The sequence below is a fragment of the Argentina silus genome, assembly GCF_951799395.1.
Source record: "Argentina silus genome assembly, chromosome: 18".
Lineage (NCBI taxonomy): Eukaryota > Metazoa > Chordata > Actinopteri > Argentiniformes > Argentinidae > Argentina > Argentina silus.
In genome coordinates, this window is record NC_139672.1 from 12643422 (window position 1) to 12668778 (window position 25357).

General features: G+C 42.7%; 1 protein-coding gene across 1 annotated transcript; it reads left to right on the top strand.

Annotated features, from left to right (window-relative positions):
- Positions 1-1337: 1337 nt before the first annotated feature.
- Positions 1338-19857, top strand: wnt9a (wingless-type MMTV integration site family, member 9A; the record flags this gene model as incomplete). Its single annotated transcript, XM_083689919.1, has 4 exons — positions 1338-1540; positions 16362-16621; positions 16870-17132; positions 19369-19857. 4 exons carry the CDS (start codon positions 1338-1340, stop codon positions 19855-19857), a joined length of 1215 nt encoding a protein of 404 aa, XP_083546045.1.
- Positions 19858-25357: the final 5500 nt, after the last annotated feature.

Genomic DNA, 25357 nt, shown 5'->3' on the forward strand with positions numbered 1-25357 from the left:
ATCCCAAATCCTGGCAGGAGTGCTCCCCAGGTGTATTCCAATGAAACTGGATCCTTCTCAAGTTCAGATACCTATCTTTTACTTCTGGCTCCAGAAATCAAGGTGAGTGTGAACAAGACATGTCAAGTAAGCCACATTTAGTGGTGTACATTTGCATTTCAATAAGGGTGTTGTGTTTACAGCAATTCATCATAAGATATAAACATCAGTGGATATTTAGCACAACAATGCCTTAGTGTCACTTTCAGTTCATACATAAACATATGATTTGATGAACATGTCACATGGTGTTTTGACATATTTTCTACTACTTTCTGAAATTCTATACATTACTGTGTATATGTTTGCATGTATGTATAATGTCTTGGCCATCATAGTCTCTCTTATTCAATCAAATAAATGAATCAAATTGGCAATATTTTCTTGAGGATGCTTGCCAAAAAATTCAACATTCTTGCCAGAGGGATCAATGTTTCCCTATTGATTTATGATTTTCAATATTATATTTTGCTCACTGATGAAAGCTTTCATCTCCAGCTCTTGCCAAATATTAGCCTACAAAATTTGCTGACAAAATTGCTTTTCTCACGTAATTGTGAACTGCACATGAACCCACAATGTCCGTGTTTGTTCAGTTCTCTCTAGTTCTGATGTGAGAAATCAACTCTGAACAGGGGATTCCTCAAAGATTATAGGCACATACACTGATCTTTGACTTAGAAGGACAATCTTTAACCACAAACAATGAATAATGGTTACACTGCCTGGGATATATGATGTTTTTGCTTTTTACATGAGAGTGCAGGCTAGTGTGTTTGTGTGTGTGTGTGTGTGTGTGTGTGTGTGTGTGTGTGTGTGTGTGTGTGTGTGTGTGTTTTCTTGTGTATGTTTTCTTGTGTGTGTACTAGGTGCGTGCTAGGTGTGTGGGAGAGAGAGAGAGAGAGAGAGAGAGAGAGAAAGAGAAAGAGAGAGTGCCTGTGTGTGGCCCTCACATCATTCATTTGGCCCTATTTGGCAACATCAGGCACACAGCCAGAGACAGCAATTGGTGACTTTTGCATATATTTTCTGTAATACTCTAACTTTGTAGAGGTTCAGAGTTATAACATTCACAGTTAAATCATCAGTAGCCCCTTAGTTTCCTACAATGTACAAAACACACAAACACACACACACACGCACGCACACACACACACACACACACACACACACACACACACACACACACACACACGCACACACACACACACACTCTCTCTCTCTCTCTCTCTCTCTCTCTCTCTCCCCCTCTCTCTCCCTCTCTCTCTCCTTCACTCACTCTAACTTGCTCTCCGCTAATGGGAGGAGCGCAAAATTTCTCTCTGTATAAGAAGTGCCGAACTTACAACAAGGGATTTTACACAGCTACTCAGGAGAAACGAAATGATCTGCCCTGGAGCCGCAGCAAAATGCTGGATGGACACCTACTCCTGGGATGGTTATCGTTCACAGTTATAGTGTACCTTTTCAACTTGCCTGGACCAACCACAGCTTATTTCGGGTAGGCACTGGATCCATCCACATGCTCATGTCACTGTCATTGAATTGAATGAGTCAGCCGCATTAGATGATAAGTTCACCTATACATTTCAGTTCATTCAATGATTCAACTTTCGTGTTGCAGGCGTAAATATGCATTAGCCTAATATTTTACACTTCATTAGGTGATGCGTCCTCTTGTAATATTATTGACTGGGGTGAAGAAGATGAATACGTTACTGATAGGCTTACACTCGTAGAGCTATTGTGATTGTGTTTCATGTAGACTACAATATAGCACGGAGCTGTCACTTCAGGGCACCGGCACTTGTAAAGCAAATGGGCTGTCACAGCGGGTGGAGTTGCAGGTTGACATGAGACGATTCCGCCGCAATGAAGCGGTTGACTTGACGCGACCGGTGTAATAAGTTACCCAGTCTTTTCTACCCCAGAGCGATGCTGCAGCGTATTTACTTTGAAGGGGAGGGGTTGGTGTTCACTACAGTGAAATAACCTGATTATTTGTCTCTGGGCAGGTTAAGACACAGTATGCAACACATATCCACATAGGTGTAAGGACTAGTTTTGACAAAACCCATTTATGTAACTTTTCAAGGTAAGGTGAACTCGACAGCGATAGTTATTTGACAGGTATGTTCAGATATTACACTTGCTGGCATTTGAATGACAGGTAGCGGCCGTGTATGATTATTTTGTTGAAACACTTGTAATATTATATTGTAAGTCGGCTCTGAAAACAGACATGGAGAGAAAGGTGAGTGTAGGCTTCAGTCTCAACAGCTGGTAACAATAAAGCAATGTAGCTCACTGAACTGGTGGCCGAAACGTCTGTTCATGCTTGCATAGAAAATTCCCCATCCAGCATAAACATCGGATAGAGAATTCTGGCGTAGGTTTTGCGCTCCCACTAAGTTTAAAAACAGTTTAAACACATGTGAAAGAATGTGTCCAGATTGTACAGTTTCCCAATCGTTCGAGTAATATCATATCAACGGCAGTAATGTAAAATTGAGTGAGTATAAGGCTCCATTTCAAAGAAAGTCATTTCCCAGGGAACGCCTTGGTTTTTAGGTGTAGCCTACTATGACCTCCACACCGGGAGAGCAGTAGTAGTCTCTTCAGTGGAATTTCACTCTTCCTAACTTAAAGGACCATTTTCAAAATTCATAACTCTTCAAGGAACCTTAAAAACCCTCCAGAATGCCGGAGCTTTATTCCTAGTTTGTGGTTTAAGGTGTACACATGAATGTCACTAATCCGTGCAATGATGTCTTTGAGATTTCTCAGTGGTACCTGCAGCAACCATGAATGTAGAAGATGAGTCAGAATCTCAAAATTATTTTCATTCTGCAATCACAATATGGCAGTCACTTCTGCCTAAATATGTAAATAGAGTTTTGATGAAGCAATGGATAACCCCCTTGGTTTGTAAACAGTACTGTGTTCAAGCTGAGGCAGGTCACACCAACAAATAATCCTAGATTGTTATAGTCATGACCCCTGAAGCAGTTCCAGGGTATTAGGTGATCAAGGCATTGTTAGTTGTGAATCTGTGGGGGAACACAGGGAGTGGCCCCCCAGGACTTGTTGGACATTATGAAGCTGTAAACTGGTTTGTTAGGCCTTAGGGCCTGTTGAAGTGGGTCTAGCCTTCTCTCAGATCTTGTATAAGGAAACTAATACATTAGTAACAACCGGACATAGAGACTTTTGGGCGGAATAGCACTGTTTGGAAATAATTTCAATGTCTTCTCGTCTTGGATAACAGTCATGTATGTATGAGTTGCCAGAGGGAGCGTCCATTGAGGCCTAATATGTGATAAACTTTTGGCACTTTTTAATATAAGGGTAATTGTGATTACTTGTAGTGTTTAGAAATGCTCGATTAGAATCTGGGTTTTTGTGCTCTCTTGATGAAAGTGAGATTTGTGAGTGGTACAGCCCAATACTGTAAAAAGTCACACGGGTGTCAAGTGAGCTCTCTCTCACCTTTAGGCATGTAGACATAGAGCGTAATCATTTAGCAACATCATCCTTGGCTCGCAACACCTACCCAGTTGCATGTATTAAGGTTAAGGTGCCAAATTGGCACAGTGACTGACTCTAATGGGAATGCATATTTACTTATTCAGTTAGGGCTTGTTTTCTATTCTCTCAGTCAGTCTGTTCTGTATCTGTGGCCTCTGTGCAAAGGGACATGTGGTATTTGAGTCCATCCAGAGTTATTCCATGGCCTGGGGAAAATGGAATATGAATGAGTGTCGGTGAATGATTTAGCCCTTTAGCCAAGGAACATGAGACAATCTGAAAGACTCGGACCAGGTGACATAGATACATACAGAATGCTACTGCCCCTAAGCCGACTTCCCAGAAACCTGACGCTACAAACTGACACTCTGCCACACGACCTCCCTGCATGACATTGAGTGGAGTACATACTAACACAAACTTGTTCAAATAAATATCTGCCATGAGTACGAGGCATCCTCAGGCCTTCCTGGGTACTGATTTACTCAAAATAGACTGTCAGTGTTGCATACCCAATTTCCAGAGTGCGGTGGAGCGTAAGTGTAACATAAACACGCTCTCTGTTGCCCATAGTCTGCACAGCAGAGGGCGGGGTGGGATTCCTAGCGTAGTCAAGCACCCGCTCAAATTGTCATCCTTTGCCACAAGAATGTGAGCACTCATTTACTTTCCCCCAGACTGTTGTGGCAGGTGCTGGTCCTCACTCAAATCCAGTATCATTAGGGTTGCTATCGGTGGAAGTTTGTCGAGTTTCATTCTCGGGCACCATACTGTACCTTGAGGGCATTTCTTTTGTTTGGTGGTGTTGTTGAGATCTATGAAAGGAAGGGAGGGAAGCTGTTCACCTAGTTGTTCACTTAGTTGACCCCTCAAGGGTTCACCTCGAGGAGTTCCAGGACAGCTGATTCCATTCATTTAAGTCTGGGTTTTGTGTCCGTGGAAAGTCACTCTGTGGTCTTGTAAACTGCATTGAATGCAAGCTTCCAACTGAGCCAGATGTTTGTTTTTGTTTAGTTGGTGCGCGACATATACAGGAAACCTGCCCACAGTCATGCTATGATGATTCACCAATCACCAAGGCACTAGATCATCTTGAGTAAACCAATAGCAACAGACTGTGACAGCTTCATATGCCGTGTTGTCCTCTTTGGTTCAAGATAATCAAAGGTGATGTCAAGCCAGATATCAAAAGCCCCACTAAGAGAATTTGACAATATGCCTAAAACGACATATGTGATGTAATTAGTGAATGTGTGAAGTATTCCACATGTTATAGCTCTTACTCATATTGAATTAAAAGCTCCTCTTTTCACATTAATTAAACATTTCAGCCCTAAATAGACCTCTCCTGAGTGGAAGGTGAAACTCTCCTCTCCTCTAGTGTGGCACAGAGATGAAACAAGAGTGGTTACCCCAGAGCCCCCCATGTAAACATTCCCCTGGCCCCCCCACCCCTCCCCACCCTGCCTCATGTGCGTGCTGCTGCGATACCAGTGGTTTGTGGACAGATGCTGGGTGATTACCACTCATTAGGAGCTGCCGCACTAGTGTGGGCTTAGGCCGGCGTTGCCTGGCAGACAGTGGTGGCGGGCGTCTCATTACGAGGGCCTTAAGCGCTGATTAGCCCTGACGCGCAGGGCGGGGAGAGGCTTGGATAGAAAGGGATTTCCCAACTTCAGAGGATATCCTGTGGCTAGAGCCACACCTCAGAGGGTATCACTTTACCATGAGACAAGGAGATAGGATTCTCTCAGCTTCGGCGGTGTGGTCATGTGACCTAGTGAGATCACGCAAACCTGGAGGCTTAGATAAAAGACCCTATGCCCTTTGTAAGAGCAAGCTTTGTTGTCTTTGTGTTTCCGTTCTGATGTATTTGGCACTGTTTTTCAGCTAGCCCTGTGAGTTTTCACTGTGAATGTCCTCCCTGCATCTTGTGAAAGGCATGCTATACCCAAAGCCTCCACAGGGGGGTGCAGTCTCTTCTGGGAGTGCAAGATGGTTCTGAATCAGGACTTTCAAACCCCTTTGTGTAACCTAAGGAGAGTGGGAAATGAAATGTGAAAACAGCCAAATCTAAAGGCACCGAACGCTGTGTAAATAAAATTCAGGTTGTGGTCAAAATCCATTTCAAGAACAAAATGCTTTTGATCCACTTAGATGTCTGATGTCTTTGGTCTCACTCACTCATAGCGCCCTACTTGAAACACATTTAATTTCAAATATGTTCCTCAAATAGCATGTTGAGACAATCCACACTGGAAACAGCCCATCTACAAAACCTTGGTTGTTATAGTGAGAAGAAAAACAGTTTAATCAGGTTCATACTCACCTTTGTTGGATAGAACACCTTTGTTGGACACCTTTCTTAGTGGCGTCTGTAGTGGCTTGGATTCTGGCTACATTACTGTATAATGATATGGTTGTACTGTATGTCTTGAAGATTACATGGTGTTATTGCATTTGGGAAGGTCTTTAAAATGTGTTTGGCCCACTCACATCCGAAAGGCTTAAGGTTCTGGTATCGTCAGCATGCCGAGAAGACCACAGTTAAGACATTTTGGCTTTTAAAAGGAGGGCGGTTCCAGTACAATCCTAGCAGTCAGCTGTGTACTTCATGGGTGGATAGTCGGCAGATATGGAACGGAAACTCTCATTGGTAAGAAGGTATACACATGATGTTCTTCACAGATGGGATTGGTGGACATGGGTAATTTGCAAAACAGGAAAGCCAATATAGAATCATGATACTTTTAGTGGTCAAGGATTGATGAGATGATGTTAATTAGCGGGATCGCCATGTCATGTGTTTTCCGTCCTTAACCACATGGCAATTTCCTTTCCTGCTCTGTGGGAACACTGGAGAAATGGCACTTATCTGGAGCCAAGATTAGCAGATTGACAAATGATTGCTTTTACTTTTTGGCTCAAAACTCAACTTTGCTCCTCTTGTCACTTTGGGGTCATGATAGGTTTGAGATCAGATGCTGAATGTAATGCAAGGCAACTCAGGGCAGTACAATTTACCTGTGTTAGCGGTTGATTAAAAGCAACTTGTTTTTCAAAATCAACATATTTTGGCATTGATGAAGATACAGAATGTTGATTAATTCTCCTGGCTTGCAATCCAATTTGCCATATGTCTTTTCCCCTAAACCAACAGCCTTGGCAGACATTGACCACTGACTCTGTTCCACATAATGATCTCAGTACAGCTTATTGTCCATGATGTACATTCACCAAATGCCACCAAATTGCCAGATATTTTCATTTGCATAACACTATGTCATAACAATGCTAAGGTATTATCTTTGGAGGCCTGACCTTACATGGACTCAGGTGGCCTTTGCAAGTACAGTACGTGTGTGTCTTATATGTACAGTACAGTACGTGTGTGTCTTATATGCCATATAAGAAAACAAGTTATTATACAGTTGTCAGTGTGTTATTTGCCCATTGCAATGAGATCACACTCTCAGATCCTGTGTACAGAATGTTCAATCTGCACAATCCTCATAACATGAATCAAGGTGTAAGTCTCTGGGTTTGTGCCAACAACCAAAGTTGGAATCATGCAAGTTGATTCAGCTTCAATTGGTGTACAAGACCATGAGAACCACATGACTAGACCGGGGGGTTAGGTACAGAATGTAAGGTGAGCCACAATAACGCCTCTTACAGTTGTAAGAGTTACAGTACCTTTATGTTACACAGGGTGCATCTACAGCATTGTAGCTTATCATGCCATTCATGTTGTACTTTGACTACAAACAATATACCACCCTTTGTGGTGAGTACAGCTTGAATATTTAGTTTCACCTCTGCAGGCTTCTCAGCAATTCTATTTGAATTCCCAGAGAGGGAAAACCTTGTAATCTCTCAGTAGCAACTGCAAATAACTGTTAATAATATGACTAGACTTAGCCACTTGCATGGTTGAAAATATCAAGTTTTTTTTTTTAATATATAGTTTGACTTTACATGATTGGATTACCAGTGTAATCCAATCATAGTGTTTTTGCTTGCTGTCAGAATACATGAACAAATGTTGTGTTATGAATCTTGAATCTACACAACCAAATACTGTACAGTACTTGTCGTCTAAAGTATTCTTGGAATACTGCTTTCTTTTCTTACAAAATACTGGTGGTCTGATTCTCGTGTCAGCATGTGCGAACCGGTGTGTATGTGTGCCTGAATGTGGTTGGTCCGTCGGTGTGCTGGTACAGGGGTGCTCTGTGCCATGGCGTAGGCTAGAACAGGGGAGTCATGCGGACACTGTTGCTCGCCCAACCTGTGCCAGTCACACAGTGACTACAACAACTGAGCTGCTGACCCTACAAGCCTTGAGTTCTCACATAGCAGTTAAACCTCTTACCAGGCTCCATGCTCCCATTCCCAAACCTGGGTGCTGCTGTATTCATACTGCTGAACTACCGTACCAATGAACAGAGCTTGGGGCAACATTCTCTGTAAAAGATTGGAGAAGATTTACTCTGCTGCTATCTCAAAATTGTGACAAACCTTAACGTTGTTGATGTCTCGTAAAACATAGAGAATTAAATCAAATATTTACTAGTTGAGATTGCTTCAGTTAGATCCAATCCATAGAAATTATTTCAACAAAAAAGTCGGCATTCTATATCTACATATTGAATGACGATTCTGACATGTGATGTGTCCCATGTGGGAAACATGTTTTGCAAATGTCCAGAAGGGACAGAGGTGACATCATGGTTGGTCACATCCTGTCTACGTCAGCTGTTGAAGATATGGGAGTTGGGACTTCCCCCCCCCCCCCTTTCTTAGTGAATAAGACTCACTAAGACTGTAGTGTTTCTAGACCATACATCATAGCTTTACTATTTGGAAAGCTTCATAACTCAAATGATGATGACTTACTGAAATGTGAGTTCTACCAAAAAACCTTTGCAAGGAAAAGTTCTGTCATGCTCTGTACTCGATCAATTACTGCTTGTTAGAAATAGCCATATCACTTAGTGCTTTCAACCCATGGCTAATCTTAGCTTTACCATGTACATACTGTAACCTTTTACTCTTTCCCCCATTTCTGGCTTAAATGACATGTGAAATGAACAGTGTCAACACGGCCGGTGAAAGGAGTGTATATATTTCAACTGGGCGTCGCAACAAGCCTTCTCGTCTCCCTCAATGTGACACACAATGGCCTGGAGAGACTGCCCTTACCAGAGAGTCATTTGAAACCACGGTTTCTCTTATTACTGGAGCTTCAGAAGCATTAGTAGTAGTAGTAGTAGGAGTAGTAATAGTAGTAGTACATACTGTAGGCAGCCATGGTTTCAGACTGGGCCAGAGAGAGAATACCACACTTACATTCCTACTACCTCTGGCAGGGCCTGGCCTGTGATACACCAGATGGGACTTGGGCAGGGTGGTCTGAAGTTCATCCAACATTTCTGAGGAGGACCAATTTTTTTTTCCTGAAGGGAGCGTTTGAATGTACCATGAAGGGGAAAAATTAAGCAGGGAATGGAAGGAGGGAATGGGAAAGAGGCACACAAATGGATCAAGGCAAGGTCATACCTCGATTCTCTTTTGCCCAACACCCCCTGTTATCGTTGCAGTGACATCAGCGGGTTGATTACGGTTCAATTCTGTGCAATGTGAGCATGGTGGCTTGTCTCAGAAATGTAAACTAGCCCACGTTGTGTCTGCTTGCACACTTGGGGGAATACTGTTCACATATCTACCGTTGTTTTGGGTTAGCTACCTTGGTAGACAGCAGTGGTTTTGTCTGGGAACAGCCTTTGTTTTGAGCCAACAGCTGGAGGGAATGATTGGCATTCGTTTAGAGTAATTGGCCTGCGGGGGTAGGAGAGAGTGTGCCCCATGAGAGGGGGAGGGGGAGAGGGGGGAGGTTGACCTGAGAGACCAGACCACACAACCAGCAAGTTCAGGCCGATTGAGAAATAGTTTTTTTGTTTTTTGCTTGCTGTGTTTGGGCGAGTTCAGCCAGGGTTGACTCTTACAGGTGTTGATGCACATGCACCCATGCACACGCAAGCGGGCACATGCACATGCGCATGCACAAGCAGGTGCTTGTGCATTTGCTTGTGCATGTAATTGTGCGTGCACACACACACACACACACACACGCACACACACACACACACACACACACACAACCAGCACCTGTTAGTCAAGTGGGGTGGAGATGGTGAAAGGGTACACACTACTACATAGTAGTTGCAAACATTGTTAGTCAGTTGTAAGTCCATAACAGCCACAAGCATGTTAGTTGCAGAGACAACAGTTTGGAGCATGACCTCTACCACATGTTTTTTGTTAGTCCCCTGTCGCTTGGCAGAATTTAAACTAAACTGCCTTTTTGACATATTGTTGTTGCAGAGTGTGTGAATGACATGCAGCATTCTGCATGTTTTTGCAACCGAATACAATGAATGACAAGTTACCGCTCCATGCTCATTAAGCTAATTGTTTGCGGGTCAAAGGTTGAGTAATATAGAGGATCACCGATACTACTGGCATTAAGAGATCCAATCAACTGAGCTATCTTACCCTATACCTTCCTAAGTTACCCGTAACCATTAGTAAACCCCAATGAAAAGCGACATTAGCAACCGTAAAAACACTGCAGCACTGGGGTCCACTGTCGGGGCCTTGAAAGAAAGCCAGAGGTTTGATGACAGCAAAGTTTAGTAAGAGTCAATGATTTCCTCCGGGGATTTGCCGACGAGGCTTCAACCATGCGTAATGAGCCAATTTCACTCAGCCAGGGCATTGGAAAAATGTATATAAAGTAAATGTCATGAGCAATGGGAAGTGTTGACAGGTCGAGAGAAAGGACTAAACAAACTACACCGTCACCCAGTGAAAGGCTTGGGAGATGGCAACGAGTGAGATTAGCCTGTTTGAAGCCCGGCGATGCCTTCGAAGAGTGTGTGAGCGAATGAGTATGTGGAAAAAGCAAAGCTGAGCAAACAGCAGCAAGAATCCCACCTCACGTAGGATAATAGTGAACTTTATTATGCCTCTGTTGGTGTTATGTTCCATGTGTGTTGCTGTGCCAACACCTCAAACAAAAACAGCCTCAGAAAATGGTTCATGATAGAAAAACACAAGTCTACATGCTCTTACATTCTAATGTGCAGCCTAGCGGTAGTCCCTACACTGTACCCGGACTCCCCTTAGTTCATATACCTTACACTGTAAACATGTACACACTGGATTTGAACATGTTTTATCAAGGCCACAGAGATTGAGACACTGTGGTTGGGCTTTCTAACAAAAAAAAAAAAAATGGTGTGTGTCCAAAATGGGGGAAACAGATTAATGGCTCTTACACCAGACCTCAAGTTCAGTTCCTGGAGTGCCATGTGCACTAGAGTCACATTTTTTACTCTCATCCAATATGCTGCTACTCAGAGTGAGTTGAACGAGTTCGCTTAGCAACACTCGGCAATCTATTCACTGTCTGTTTTTGGGGCAGACATGGAGTGGGATTGTTTGAGTGTGAGACACTGGGGTTTGAGTGTCATCATGGGTATAATCTGGTTTTATATTGATCTAGCTAGTTCGCTTTTATAGTTGAGTTGGCTTTCTCTTCATGTACGTAACTCTTCTTTGAACTTTTATTTTAGTTCCGAAACACAACGCACCACCTTGGTGATCTTAGAATGAAATGAAAATGAAAATCCTTTAGAAGAAGGGAAAAATAAATGGAATTAAAGCACATCTGTGATACCATTTAACTATACGTTGGTTTGCCACAGAGCGAAAACATACTCAAGAGTTGAGCACGTTAGCTTATTCTCTCGAGCCTTGAAGTGTTTTCTCTATTCTCAAATCTCTCCTATCCACACTTGCCCCCAAGCCTTCTTGGTAACTGGCTAAAAATATTCCTTTGTTTGGGAGTCACAGAGGCAGTAGCCCAGAGATCAGTTGTTGTCTCTGGCGTCCCTCCAGCTTCAGAGTGTCTTTTTGTCTCTGACAGACAGACGGACGTCACACAGGCGCTTTTGAGGAATGGCATTTTATTGGCCTTTTGTTTTGGATATCCACAGCAGGCATCTGTGTTGTGGAGAGATCTGACACTGAGGCCTGTGACTAGAAGGTCCCTAATGCGTGGCCACCGAGGAATGTGCAATTGAAGACAACCTCTTGTCTGTTGCTGTTATTGATAGTGCCACACTCTATACGGTTTAGAGCAGGCAGCCAATGTAACTGACAAATTTGTAACTGACAAATTCCAGTTAATTAATTCAGAGAGATACAGCATGTTTGCACTTTCACTATCATGCAGTATCATCTTTTTGAGGGGTGACCAGCAACAAAGGTGTGAACACTAGGGATGGGCGGTATACATTTTTTCAAACCTTTTATACCATCCTCAAATTTTACCAGTGTATGAGTTATTACCGTGAAAAAATTAAGAAATAACGTTGCGGGGGGCTGCAGGAGCTGTCTTTGCTCCATATATTTAATCTACATTGAAGAACTGAATTATTTATGTAGTGACTGCTGTACCATATGACATTTAGCAATCATTTAAACTTTACATCTCGATCACAGCTTGACAACCTAAACTAAACCGTTAGATAGCATAATATGATAGCTTAATAAGAAGCATCACACGCTGCATTCATAATAATATAACTTGTATCATGTCCTATGTCATATAGCCTATATATTTATATTATGTCATATATTTGTCTATAAAATCTTGATTTTGCTACCGTTATGAGACTATGCTCTGGGAGTCCTAATTCCGATTGCTTCTTTTTGAGCTCTCTCTTTCGGGGCCAGCTGTGAGAGAAGGCGGTGGTAATGGCATGGCAGACTCCGAGGGCCTTCACTGTCTGTTGCCTCTGATCCTGCACTTTGTCCCGCCAGATTGAGGTTGTGGCCAAAACAGTGGTGATTATAATAACCCCGGGTGTATAAGTTAGCTCCTCTGAGGTGTTGTAAGGTGTTGGTGGTGTAGTTTGTGATTGGCCAATTCAGGGCCCTGATGGAGTTTATTTGCATCTAAGTGCCACGCGGAGTGCATCAACAATGTTGTCTGCTGTGTGGTTTTCTGGAAAAAAAGCTAGTCTGTTGGCATTCTGACTGTAGGTTCCAGTCGGGTGTGACAAAGTGGACGGTTAACGACGCGTATGGTGTCACGTTACCTGACGACCACATATCTGTTGTCAGTGAATAGCTGTCTGAACCCGACAGCAGCACTTGATACAGACAGACATCCCGTCCATGCAGCTGTTAATGGGTGTTTCAGTTTGAGGTGAGAGTGTAGATTAGTTCCCATCAATCTGCAGGCTCTCCTTTATCGTCGGGTCAGAACCCGAAATGCTGCCATAGAGCAGCAGTGGCATTTTTTTTCATTAGCGCTAGTCGACTTTTTTTTTTTTGCTCTCCTTCTCGAACCTTAGGTGGAAGAGGTCACATGCAACACCCTAAAAGTTACACTCCCGAAGGTGGTATTGTATTATTGTAATTCGCTGGCAGCGGCGCTGGTACACATTGTGAATTGACCAACAGCGTTTAATTTGGCAGTTTGATAGATAATGGAGCAGACGTTTTAGGGCTGTATTGAAAAGCACACCATGAGCGTTTTCAAATCCTGCGGGATACCTTATTACCGTTATACCACCCAACCCAAGTGAACACCTTGTTAATATCAAAGTGTCATCTCCAAATTTGAGGTCCTCCATCTGCTTGCTCTTCTTTTTGCTCTTCCAGACTTTGGAGTTTATACATGAAACATAAATGTTCAAATACTGTACATTTACACCCCTTTATTTTAAGTTCTGAATAAAAAGTATTTTTGTAATGCTAACATCCTGCATAACCTAATATCCATCAAATCTTTGTGTTATTACATTTGAGGAATATTTTAGAGGGTATGAGTGATGCTCTTGGCCCCACTGACACTCAAACAAGTAATTAGGCAGGTACTCTATGTGGCGGCATCAGTCACATGTTGAACCTACAACACTCCACAGTAAAACTGTTGTGGAAATATTGTCAATCATGCATCATTATGCTTGGTGAACTGGTACATTTTTCTCTGGCTCCCGTCCATCTATCATTGTAGTTATAGTGGATATATTAGTATAAAAGAAACAATGAAATAAAACAACATTGACGACCCATTGTTCAGAGTCAATGTCTATACAGTACAGTCCATAGAGTACAGTACAGCATATGTTATATGTGTCAGCCCAGAATACCTCATGTACTTTGCGTCTTTTGCTCCCTAAAGCCTGTTGGGGGAACAATTTTTGTCAAGACACAGCTTGCCAGGTTTCCATTTCCAAATTCATAGTTGTCAGACAAGTCAGGAAAGGCAAACATGCTTTGAAAAAAAAGAGGAGCCATTTGACCTGATCTGAATACACAAATTCAAAAGCCCGCCCTTTAGCCCACTAGACATTTGAGATCTCATGCTGTATATGTGGCATTACTTGTAGAGTACAGGTGATGAAAGCACTGTATAATCATTCCGCAGACAATGGCTGTTCCATCATTTGGTAACATGCATATGTTAATCAGAGTGTATTTGTGGCCATATAGTCCATTTGAAAACCACTGACTAAGTTTGTTATGACTCCAAGGACCTGTTCATGGAGGCTTTAGGCTATGAATGGTGATGAAAGGTTTTCAAATGACAAAGGATGGCAGAAGTGAACACGTCACACCATTGACTGGAGAAGTAGACGAGTAATTATCTTGAGACGCAGTGAATCATCGTCACTGTCACCTTAGCTTTAACATGCTCTATTAAAGACATCCAGAACAAGGCCAGGCTGTAGTTAATAGTTTTACCCAAATGACTCTGAACTGAACTGAAAATTGAATTCAAAGTGCTTTCTGGTTCATTGGCAGTTACACAGTTGCTAATAGTGACTGGCTGTTCTGTGCACCCTTTCTCACTTGCATGCGTTACTATTACAGACCTGGACAGACTCCTCACTAAAACCTTCTGGTGGCTCAGTTGCTGCAAGTTACTCATTAGCCAGCCAACACGTCCTGTGCTGCCCATGTGACAGACTGGTATGGAACCTGAAGCTGAGTTATTCATCATGCCAGCGTGGTCCAGTACATTGAACAGAACCACCCTAGCTACACTCCTGCGGTGGTGTCTGCATTGGCCTCTTGTGCACATGGGCCTTCTGTAATGCATGACATCATCAGTGGTTTCTAGTCTCAATGAAAACTGTGTCACCGAAATCTCAAGACCAGGAGAACATAACCAACTAAACTAACTAACTCCCAGAGTCCCAGCTTTTCCTGGAAGCATGCTAGAAGCATTAGATGAAATAAACCTTGTTTTTTTCATATAAAATGTTTTGGGAGTAGCAGAAATATATTATAACCTAGGTGCCAAGGGTATTGATGGCAGAGGCCAGAGACGGGTTACACTGTTACACTGAGAAATTAGTGGTGGGGAGGACACTCTCGGTCACCTCCAGAGTAAATCTCAAATGTATATCCCTTGTTGGTGTATGTTGTCAGGACAACCCCAGGTCGTTGTTAAGTATAGCAGGTGTCAATATTAGTGGACAAAAGTGACATTTAAAGGCATCAACTATTTCTGTAATAGTATATGTGCCTGTGGAATTGTGTGTTTGTGAGTTCTGTAAATCCATTTATTCTTCAGTTTCACTTTTAACGGTGTAAAAGAGGCCCAGAAATTACACATAATGAACAACTACCCTGCCAATCCTGTCAGTTGGTGTGACCAAAATGGTCGCAGGCTGACAGTCATGTCCCCTCTGTGTGTTTGTGAAAGTAATGCTCTGCTTTCCCCATTGCAACCTCAGAACGCTGGTCATTGGTTTTGCCAGCTATGTGGCAGACCCCGCTCGTGTGTTTTATATACGCTTCCTTTAAATAAACTGACGAAATGAGTGCAACTCTACCACATGTTCTCTATACCATGTTTAGAACTGAAGCTTAGGCTCATTATATTTCAAATGAATTGCAGCTTTAAGGTCCTGAATACTAGACGTTTGCATGGGATTCTATAATGAGAGTGTAAATCCTGCTGTGTTATCATGTTTAAATCTATACAACGCTGCCGTGAGTGACATTCAGCCCTCGGGTTATGATATAAATATTAAACCAGGTTGGCTACTGTTCCGCATGCCTGTGGGATGACTGTCACAGTTTTGTGTGGGTCCATTGTTGTTTTAGATTTGTCCCCATACTGCCTGAACGCTCTGCTGGTCATACACATTTCATGCCCTTAAATTACTATTCAATCTAGCTAGTTAGCTAGCTGCTACAGTAGCAAGTAATCTAGCACTAAGGCTAGCCTAAGTGGTAGCGAACAGATACAAAACAGTACAGAACATTTATAGAAAAGTGCCCTTCCTCAGCTGCTGAGAATGTGCTGTATACACAGGCACGCCTTCGGTGGAGGTTCATCTCAATCTCCAGCAAGCGTTTGAATTCCCTGAACATTAACCACTAAACTCAAAACCTTCAAAAATGGCCGCCGAATTCATTTGAACATTAACCAGCTCTTAGACCATGTGCAACAATGCTTCTTACAGTGCATTTCTGTTGTGTCATTGTGTGGCCAACCAGTGTCAAACCAGGGTCTTATGCTCTCCACAAGACTGTGTTAGCTCACTGTAAATCACCAAACCACCTCTGCTACATTTGCACCTACATTTACTGAAGGTTTCATGTCCACTTGTCAGAACTTTCCTCCCTCACCGTATCCACTGTATCCTCACTGTACCTCACTGTATCCACTGACTGTGTGCATGTCATATTTTCCTCTGCAGATTGACAGGTAATGAACCCCTGTCCATCCTACCGCTGAGCTCCCAACCCGAGGAGAACGTAGGCAGGGCCCACTACAAGCTGTGCGACCGGCTCAAACTGGAGAAGAAGCAGCGCAGGATGTGCAGACGAGACCCCGGGGTGGCCGAGACCCTCATGGAGGCCATCAGCATGAGCGCCCTGGAGTGCCAGTATCAGTTCCGCTTTGAACGGTGGAACTGCACCTTGGAGGGGCGCTATAGAGCTAACATTTTAAAGAGAGGTAGGAAAAGATGAAAAAATGTTTTAAAAAATGTTGCGATAGATAAGACAGTCCCGAGTCCTGAATTTGAGTTTTTGATGGACATGAACATGAAAATGTTTGTCACTCATGCTGCGGCCATGAGGGTAATAACTCTGAATGTCCATACAGGTGGAGAGCTCTAGTGTGTATTTCCAAATGATATCCTGTGATGTTCTTTGGAAGCTTGCAGGCGATATTTGATCTTCGCCCCGCCTCTCTCCCCATAGGTTTCAAGGAGACAGCCTTCCTGTATGCCATATCCTCGGCGGGCCTAAATCACGCCATGGCCAAGGCCTGCAGCGCCGGGAGGATGGAGCGCTGCACCTGTGACGAAGCCCCTGACCTGGAGAACCGCAAGGCCTGGCAGTGGGGCGGCTGCGGAGACAACCTCAAATACAGCAACAAATTTGTCAAGGACTTCCTGGGCAAACGCTCTAACAAGGACCTCCGCGCACGCGTGGACATGCACAACACCAACGTGGGCATGAAGGTGGGTGTGAAACTCTTTGATACGGTGATTGTGTTCCAGGTCGTCCTTATTGCTGTCAGGCTGTGCAGATCAGCAGGTTGCTACTGTATGTATTGACATTGTTCCTGAGACCAGTTCTTATACAACTCTCCAGGCATTATTAGATCTGATAATCTGCAGCGCAACTGCAATGAAGACAATCTATCATGCAACCAGTGGGTTTGTCTTGTTTATTGTTATATTGTTATTGTTATATGTTAAGTTCTCCTACAGACACTACTCTAGTATCCAGGACCTGTAAATTGTTCTCTAAGTTAACCTCAGCCTAAGACACAGCAAAATGATAACCGGTTGAAATGACCAGAGAGTAATTTAATGTGACCACGAGAGAATAACAATGACAGAGTTTTATGGCGCATTCCAGTGGTTAAAAGGAATCGTTTACCACATGCTGTGGTTATTAAACAAATACTATAGATTTCTAAGCGTCCACATAATGGGAAGATAAAAGCCCAGCCTAAATCACTTAAATTGACTGCTAAATTCTGTAAAATCAGAGGGTGCTCGTTAATCAACATTTGGTTTTCCCTCTCAAATTAGATAGATAATTGCTTTCGTTTGTGCCTTGGCAAAACTCACCAATTGTTTGTGGTGAGGGAGCAAAGTTTCTTTTCAGCTTGGAAGTGATTTTAATGGTAAAAACAAAAAGAAGAGAGAATGGCCTGAAACTGTCAAGCCAAAGCAAACTCAAGGTCTGGCATCCGCTACCTTTACTCAGACTTTCTCATATTGTAGCCATTTTCATTTTAGTATGAATATAAATTATAGCCGAAGCACACTTCCCAAATGTGAGCAGACACAAACCTCTCCCCTAAGACCGATGTGTGCTCTTCCTTCTGACTTGGACTCTCCAAATCCATCTCTCACAGGATACTTTATTTGTGATAAAAGATTTACAACACTGTTTTTGTACAGGTTTTTTTCTTCTGTGCACATGTAGTGAGGTGTACCACGTTTGGGGTGAAGTCCCATATGGAGCACAAATCTTGGAATGTGCTAGCCTGTGCATCCCCCCCGAACATTTTAAAGCTGACATTTCACATTTTCCTGAACTGCAAGTGTGGCGAATATGCACTTCTTATCCACCAATCTGTTTCACAGTGTGAGAAAAGAACCATAGAGAATGTCCAAGCCATCTCTGGAGAGTATGTGTTATGGATTTTCACACAAAACTTTTAACATTGTGGTTGATGCTGAGCCATACGCACATAAACCATGGCATACCACAGAGAGTTCAAGCAATGTCACAACTTGTACTATTTACTGTTGTGTTGTATTTGACCTAAGAACCTGATGGTTCACAAAATCTAAGTCTGTTCTATTGTTTAGTACCCCAGAAGGGGTCTAAAGTCCATCTTATGGTCTGTATTCCATTTTGTCTGTTGAGTAAATTCAATATGTAGTATGTACTGTACATCTGCATGCCCCCATTCGCTGTCTTTCGCCATTCTCCCCCTTGAATTGAAACCTTAGTGCGATGAAGTTGACCTGGTTAAAGAGATAGACCTTGGGTTTCTCTCCTCCACATATTTCTAAACAGCCCATGAACGGGGGCCAGGATCTGGGTACTCTGTCTCCTTTCCCATGGCCTTCTTTCCCACCTCAATGGATCTATTATTCAAAAGAGTGCTTCTCAGCAATGTACAGCACTCCACTTACTACCAGTAATAACCATGATTGACATTAATCAAACTCCATTATCCATGGTTACCATAACAGTATCTATCGCCACCTCCCACCCGCCATGATGGTCTTGGAGAGTCTTGCTTTGTTTTATGTACTGAACCAGCTTTTTTATTAAGTCTCACATACAATATTACATTGATGTCATCTCACATTATGTTAATGATAGCTTACTTATAGTAATAAATATCATCTCTATAATCTATTTAATTATTTTTGGAATGCGTATCAACAGAACAGATCAATGAGTTATAGTGAACAATTATTGCCTCTTTGAGGTCACCGCAGTTAATATATATGAAGTTGTGATTATAAAATAAGTGCATATTTGTATGAGATCAGGTCGTAAAATGTTGAATTACAGGCCATATGTGGGAGTGTCTTGGTACTTATTTCCATTCCATTTACTGGAAATATTTCTCACCATACACAGGATATGAGGTCTTTAATAAGTGAGGGGGTCATACACGGCTACGGTGGCTGACTGTTTGCTGCTCTTCCTCCGTACAACCAGGTGATCAAAGCCGGGGTGGAGACCACCTGCAAGTGCCACGGCGTCTCGGGCTCCTGCACCGTGCAGACGTGCTGGAGGCAGCTCTCGCCCTTCCACGAGATCGGCAAGCAGCTGAAGCAGCGCTACGAGACCTCCCTGAAGGTGGGGAGCTCTACCAACGAGGCCACGGGGGAGGGGGACATCTCCCCGGGCCGAGCCCAGCAGCAGGCCCCGCCGCCAGGCCCCGCCAGCGATCAGATTCCCCGCACCATGGACCTGCTCCACATCGAGGACTCGCCCAGCTTCTGCCGGCCCAGCAAGTACTCGCCAGGCACCTCCGCCCGCAAATGCTACAAGGACAAGAACTGTGACGCCATCTGCTGCGGCCGAGGTCACAACACCCAGAGTCGGGTGGTGACCCGGCCGTGCCAGTGTCAGGTGCGCTGGTGCTGCTACGTCGAATGTAAGCAGTGCACACAGAGGGAGGAGGTCTACACCTGCAAAGGGTAGCCCCCCCCCCCCCCCCCTCCCCACCCCACCCCCACCCGAGTTGTGTCCCGATCGCCCTTGCCTCTGACCATGCTGAGCAAGTGGAGGGTGTTGGTAGGGGAGAGGTCGGGTGGGGGGATGGGGTGGTGGTGGTAAGCCGATCATCTCGTTCTTGGATGAAGGTTTGCTCCCGACTCCCTCGTGGCTGATGAAGAGGTGTTCTGCGGAGAGGAGAGAGAGCGAGCCGGTGAAGGGCTTAGAAGCACTTTGAGGGATTCTGCTGTCGGTTTCTGACGTCCTGTGGCCCCAGCCCTTAGGGTTGCAGGAGAGATTGCCTTCGCTCCGACAAAGGGTCAACATCTCACTCTTTTTGGTTGCAGAGTTGCCTTGGAGAGAGGGCTATACCTCCCCCATTCAACATTCAGTCCGATCTGTCAGTGAGAAAATACAGTGCTTGGCAGCTGTCTCCAGCTAGCATGCTGTTAATGAGGATCTAATACAATGACAGTAATAACAGAAGACTGGTTATTGGGCTTTGCCCAAAGTATAAATGTGTGTGTTGGCGGAGAGCGGGCGTGCAGGGGGGGTTAAGTGACAACTTCTATGGTAACCACGACCATATTCAGAAACTGTAAAGAAGACAGGGTGTACGATTTATTCTACACGCACATATTTACACTCACACCCAAATGTGTGTATGCATATGTATGTAAATAAGTTCAATTGTATTATAATGATATTATACACACCACTTATCTGAATATGTTAAAAACAAACCACTAACCACACAAATGTTTTGTTGTGTGTTCTCGCTCATTGCTTTTGAATTTGTTTTGACAAGGCCCTTTGGAAAGCAGCACATTCGTGTCCTTTGTGTCTCTCTCTGTGGATAATTTATGGACCCTTTGGGACTACTCCTTCACAAGGAGAGAAAACATGTTCAATTGTCTTTGATTCTTTTTACACTATAGTGAAATGGTTGATGAATACATGTACAGAAATTTGATTATTGCCAGTCAATTTAGGCTATTCTTGGCCTTGAGCGAATTTAACTGATGTTCAGGGAATAACTGAAACCACTATACTTATTTGGACTTAACAAAAAGACAAAAAAAAGAAAAGAGAAAATATATAATCGATGTTCAAGGAGAGAATGGCCTTGCTTTTCTGAGTTTAGTGTCTGTTACTGTCACCATGACAATATGAGACCACCTGACCATTAGTGTCCATCTCTAAAACTGCTGACTTGCAACCAAATTATATGTAATTTTTTTAGCAGCTTCTTAGCAGCATGTTGTGATTTCTATACACAGCCTTTACTACCTTTCTTTGGCCTGACTTCTTGGAGTCGAGTTGTAAGGAAAACAGAAAACTGTGGAAAACTGGAGAACTTTAACCCCCTACCAACCCATCCACTTCCTTCCTCTCTAACATGTAGACATGCACCACACCATGTTATTGGGTGAGTCAGGTCCAACAGGATGGTACAACTCATTGAGTCTCAATTCCAAATTGACATGTCTGCAAAATTGCTTGAGATGTAGCCCCAGGCAAATGTGGTATTGTACTATAGAGATACAACAGGCCTGCTAAAGTCCACAGTAGTAAGGTGACAACATGTATTTGCAACTGCATAGCAAATTTATGCCTATGCATCTCGTGATTCTAATGTCCAACTATTTGCATTGACACAACAATTCCACGACTGCAAAGGTACAATTTCTGTTTGTGTTCCGACAGTAATGTTTCAGAAGCAGGCCACTGTTGTATTGTAGGATTTGCATGACTATTACATTAAGGATTTGATGTTTTGACTCAAAAAAATGACTGGTGGCAGATATAGCTCTGCCTGACACCTACAGTGATGACTGAAGCCATGACCCATGAGCTCACGTGACACCAGAGTGCATAACCCCTCTGAGACATGCCTTTGCATACAGTATGTGTGTTTGACAGCACACACGCCATATATAAAGAGTTTCCTTTAGATATAGATATACAGCCTTTTTCACCTTGTTTTAGGTGGGTGTGAATGAACTACTGAGAGAGGGACCCAACATTGTAAGATAGCCCCATTCACGCACTGAAGCCCAGAAGCCCTTTAATTTCCCTGAGTATTTAAAGACCTGTATTTATGAATATATACAGTGCAGATTTTTTTCTTCCTTTTTTTGTTTGTTTGTAAATAGCAAAGGTTTATTCTCCTGTGGTATAGAGACAAGAGTGAGGCACATGGTTAAATCTCACAGGCAATTTGAGAGGAAATTGGTAGCAATAGGGAGGTCGGACTGAGATGTTTGATGCTGGGAAAGCTAGTGGTAAAACATAGGTTGATGCATTGGCTTAGGCTAACCATGAATATGGAGTTCATTGCTGCTGTAAACTTTTGATGGTGAGAGATTGTAATCATCAGTAAGTGAAACTCAAGTGCCAACATGTGTAGATAGCATGCCCATGCCCTCAGAAATAGCTTTTGACCACAGCTATGTCCAACAGACAGCTAGCTCTCGAGCACATTTCGAACGGTGACGCTGACAGGATCTATATTTGATTTGAACCACCGTGATTGATACGAAAGCACACTCTGAGAGGAGAGTTGCCCTAGCGTTGGTTGTGCATCCCGAGGAGCTGAATTCCAAACATTTTGAAACGAGGAGGCTGCCAAATAAAGAATGGTCAAAACATATACATAGAACTTTGCACGCTACATGGAAACCATAATGGCTATGCTGAGAAGCTGGAGCATAAATGCCTGCTTCCCACAGCTTTTTGGTGTGTGTATCCTACTCACACTCCTCGTCCCAAGACTGTGGTTCTCTACAGTGGTCATTTATTGAATGGATACCAATGGTTAAGAGAGTCATGAGTGGAGTACAGTATGCACATTGCATGTATTTTGTATGTTTTATATTTGTACATAATACACACTCTTCAAGACAAAGGACAGCATGATACAACAATCATTTTTCAATGTCATTGTCTTAGTCCTCCATATTTTATTTTTGAACCCATAGCTCTGCACTGTTTAGCTGTCAGTGGATCATGTATACAAATCTATTTTGTAGGAAAAAAATGAAAATAAAACAAAGATAAATTATTTTTAAAATATATTATGAGCATGTGTTTAATGTAAATAACATAAAGTCAAAAGTCTGATTTTATATCCTGTATTTTTTACTCCTGTTTTTCTTTAGGCTTGTATGGGTGTTTGCTTCTTTGGGGTGGAGGCTTCAAGAGGCAGTGTATACTTTACAGTCAACATACTTGTTCTTATAGATATCTCTAACATTTGCAGTCCTAAGCACAAGACAAATCCTAACAAATGTAGTAACTCAACTCTCCCTAGTCTCCCATCCAATTCATATATGACACACATGCATTTAACTGGATCATGTAGTATTTGACATGTAGTATTTGACATTGTGCAGTACTGTGCAAGTATTTTTGTAGCATTACAATGTTTAGCATGATCCATTTGTTTGTGGGGGTGGGGAGAGGTTGGAGGGTTTTCTATACCTGTTTATATAACCATCCATGTGCACCGTGGTAAATTCATTGATACTTACTCTGATGGTCTTGTAGATGATTGCCGCAAACACAATTACGAGGGTCACATTCACCATGTAAATTTGTGTTAGGATTTGTGCTGTGCTTGCTAATAAACACAACAAACATGTATTGCCCTTTGTGATAATACTATACCAACAAAGCTTTGTCCATGTCCACTTATTCATGTCTTATGGGAACCTAAATTATTTTCCTCTACCTCATGTGTATAGCTTGTAGGTATAAACAGATCACAAATGACTGGTAAGAATGTATTTAAGTTATTTAACATCTTTGTATAACAAAGGCAAGAAAATCTGAAATAATAAATGAATTTTTAAATTATTCGATGTTTGGTCTCGTTCATATCCTGTGGCTTCCATTGCGAAGAGGTGCTTGGTCCAAGTAAACAAAATAGTAAAGCATTACAATGTAGGGTGTACAATTGTAGTATTTACAAACTTTTGGAAACAATCTAAGCATTCACAAAAGAATTCTGAATATATAATGGCCAATATATGAAAGTGAGGCAAGACTTTAAGCACCCTGTTATGAAGTGTTACATAGTTCCATACAGTCTTATAAAACATCATTAGAAAGCCATAAGGCGCGAGAGGCTGTATATCTTTGAATATATCACAGCAAAGGGGCCTCTTGTTCATGATGCTCTAAGACGGCATGTTTTATGTGCTATTAATGTTTATAAGGCTTTATTACACTTTATAACTTATTACACTCAATTATGATTAAAGGGTTCCCCTTTTTCACACAATCTTTTGATATTCATTTAGAAGTGTTTACTTCCCCGGTTGTGGAGTGATGTCACAGACCAGGTAGGTTAAGTCTGCAGTGAGTGAGAGTTCATGTTGAGATCAGTGTTATTTAAATCTGACACCGACTCCTGTTGAATTATGATACAGATCACTGGGACACACCCGCTATTTGCTATGACATTTCAAATTTCTTCATTCTGCCCCCGAGGGAAGCATTTTTAACTGATTATCAAGCCTCTGACTATCTTCTGTCATCTTACAATATACATTACATTTGTAATGGTGTCCTCTTACCAGAACGTCAAACACAATTATTTTGTAACTCATTAATATAAGATATCAATATAAACATTTGTCAGAATGGACATGTTTGCCAGAACTGATACAATCTCCCTGTTGAACTACTATTGTTTCAACAAGCTCAATTCCCCCACCAGATGTGTAAAGAATTAAGGGAATTTTCTTTCTCAACAACCTTGCGAGCTTCTCATAGCTTCATCGCACAAGCCTGGAAGCCCAACTGATCCAAAAGAGAGAGAGACCTTGAGTCCTGAGTCTGTGAAATAGAACCTCACAGATTGCGAAAACAAAACACAATTAGGGGTGTATCTGTTCTAATACCTAAAACATCACTGGACAAGCCTACGATATCCTCAACACGTGTAGGTGAATTACCAGCACTGGAGCAACAGCCCCCCTCATGTTAGCTATTCGTCCCCTGGGTCCTACTCACCTTACCCTGAGGAACAGAGTGGCCTGAATATTCCCTGCTCGGCCCGACCCCTCCTTGCTTCCTGCCTAGTGCCAGGCTCTAATATGAGCCGTAACTTTGCGGTGCGCTGTAATCCTGCAACGTTTTGACAGCTGTTACCATAGAGGAAGTGGGCGCAACTAGAGCACAGACCAAAAAAAAAAAAAGAAGAAGAAAAAAAAAATCAAATACGCGCCGTCCCCCCTTTCTCGTTCTCATCCCTTTGGTCGGCAGGGATGCACAGTAAGGCTGGGGTTGGTCAAGCACAGTGAGGGGATAGTCAGTGAGGTAACCTGGAATTGCTGAAAACAGCATCAATTGTGAAACACCCCCGCCCCCATCTTTTGTCAAGATGTTGCTGAGAAGTGTTGATTGATTGTGGTAATCTAAAGTTGAAGCCAGTGTCATTTAATGCAGAGTTGAGGCCCTTGAGGAGCACAGCATAGAAGGA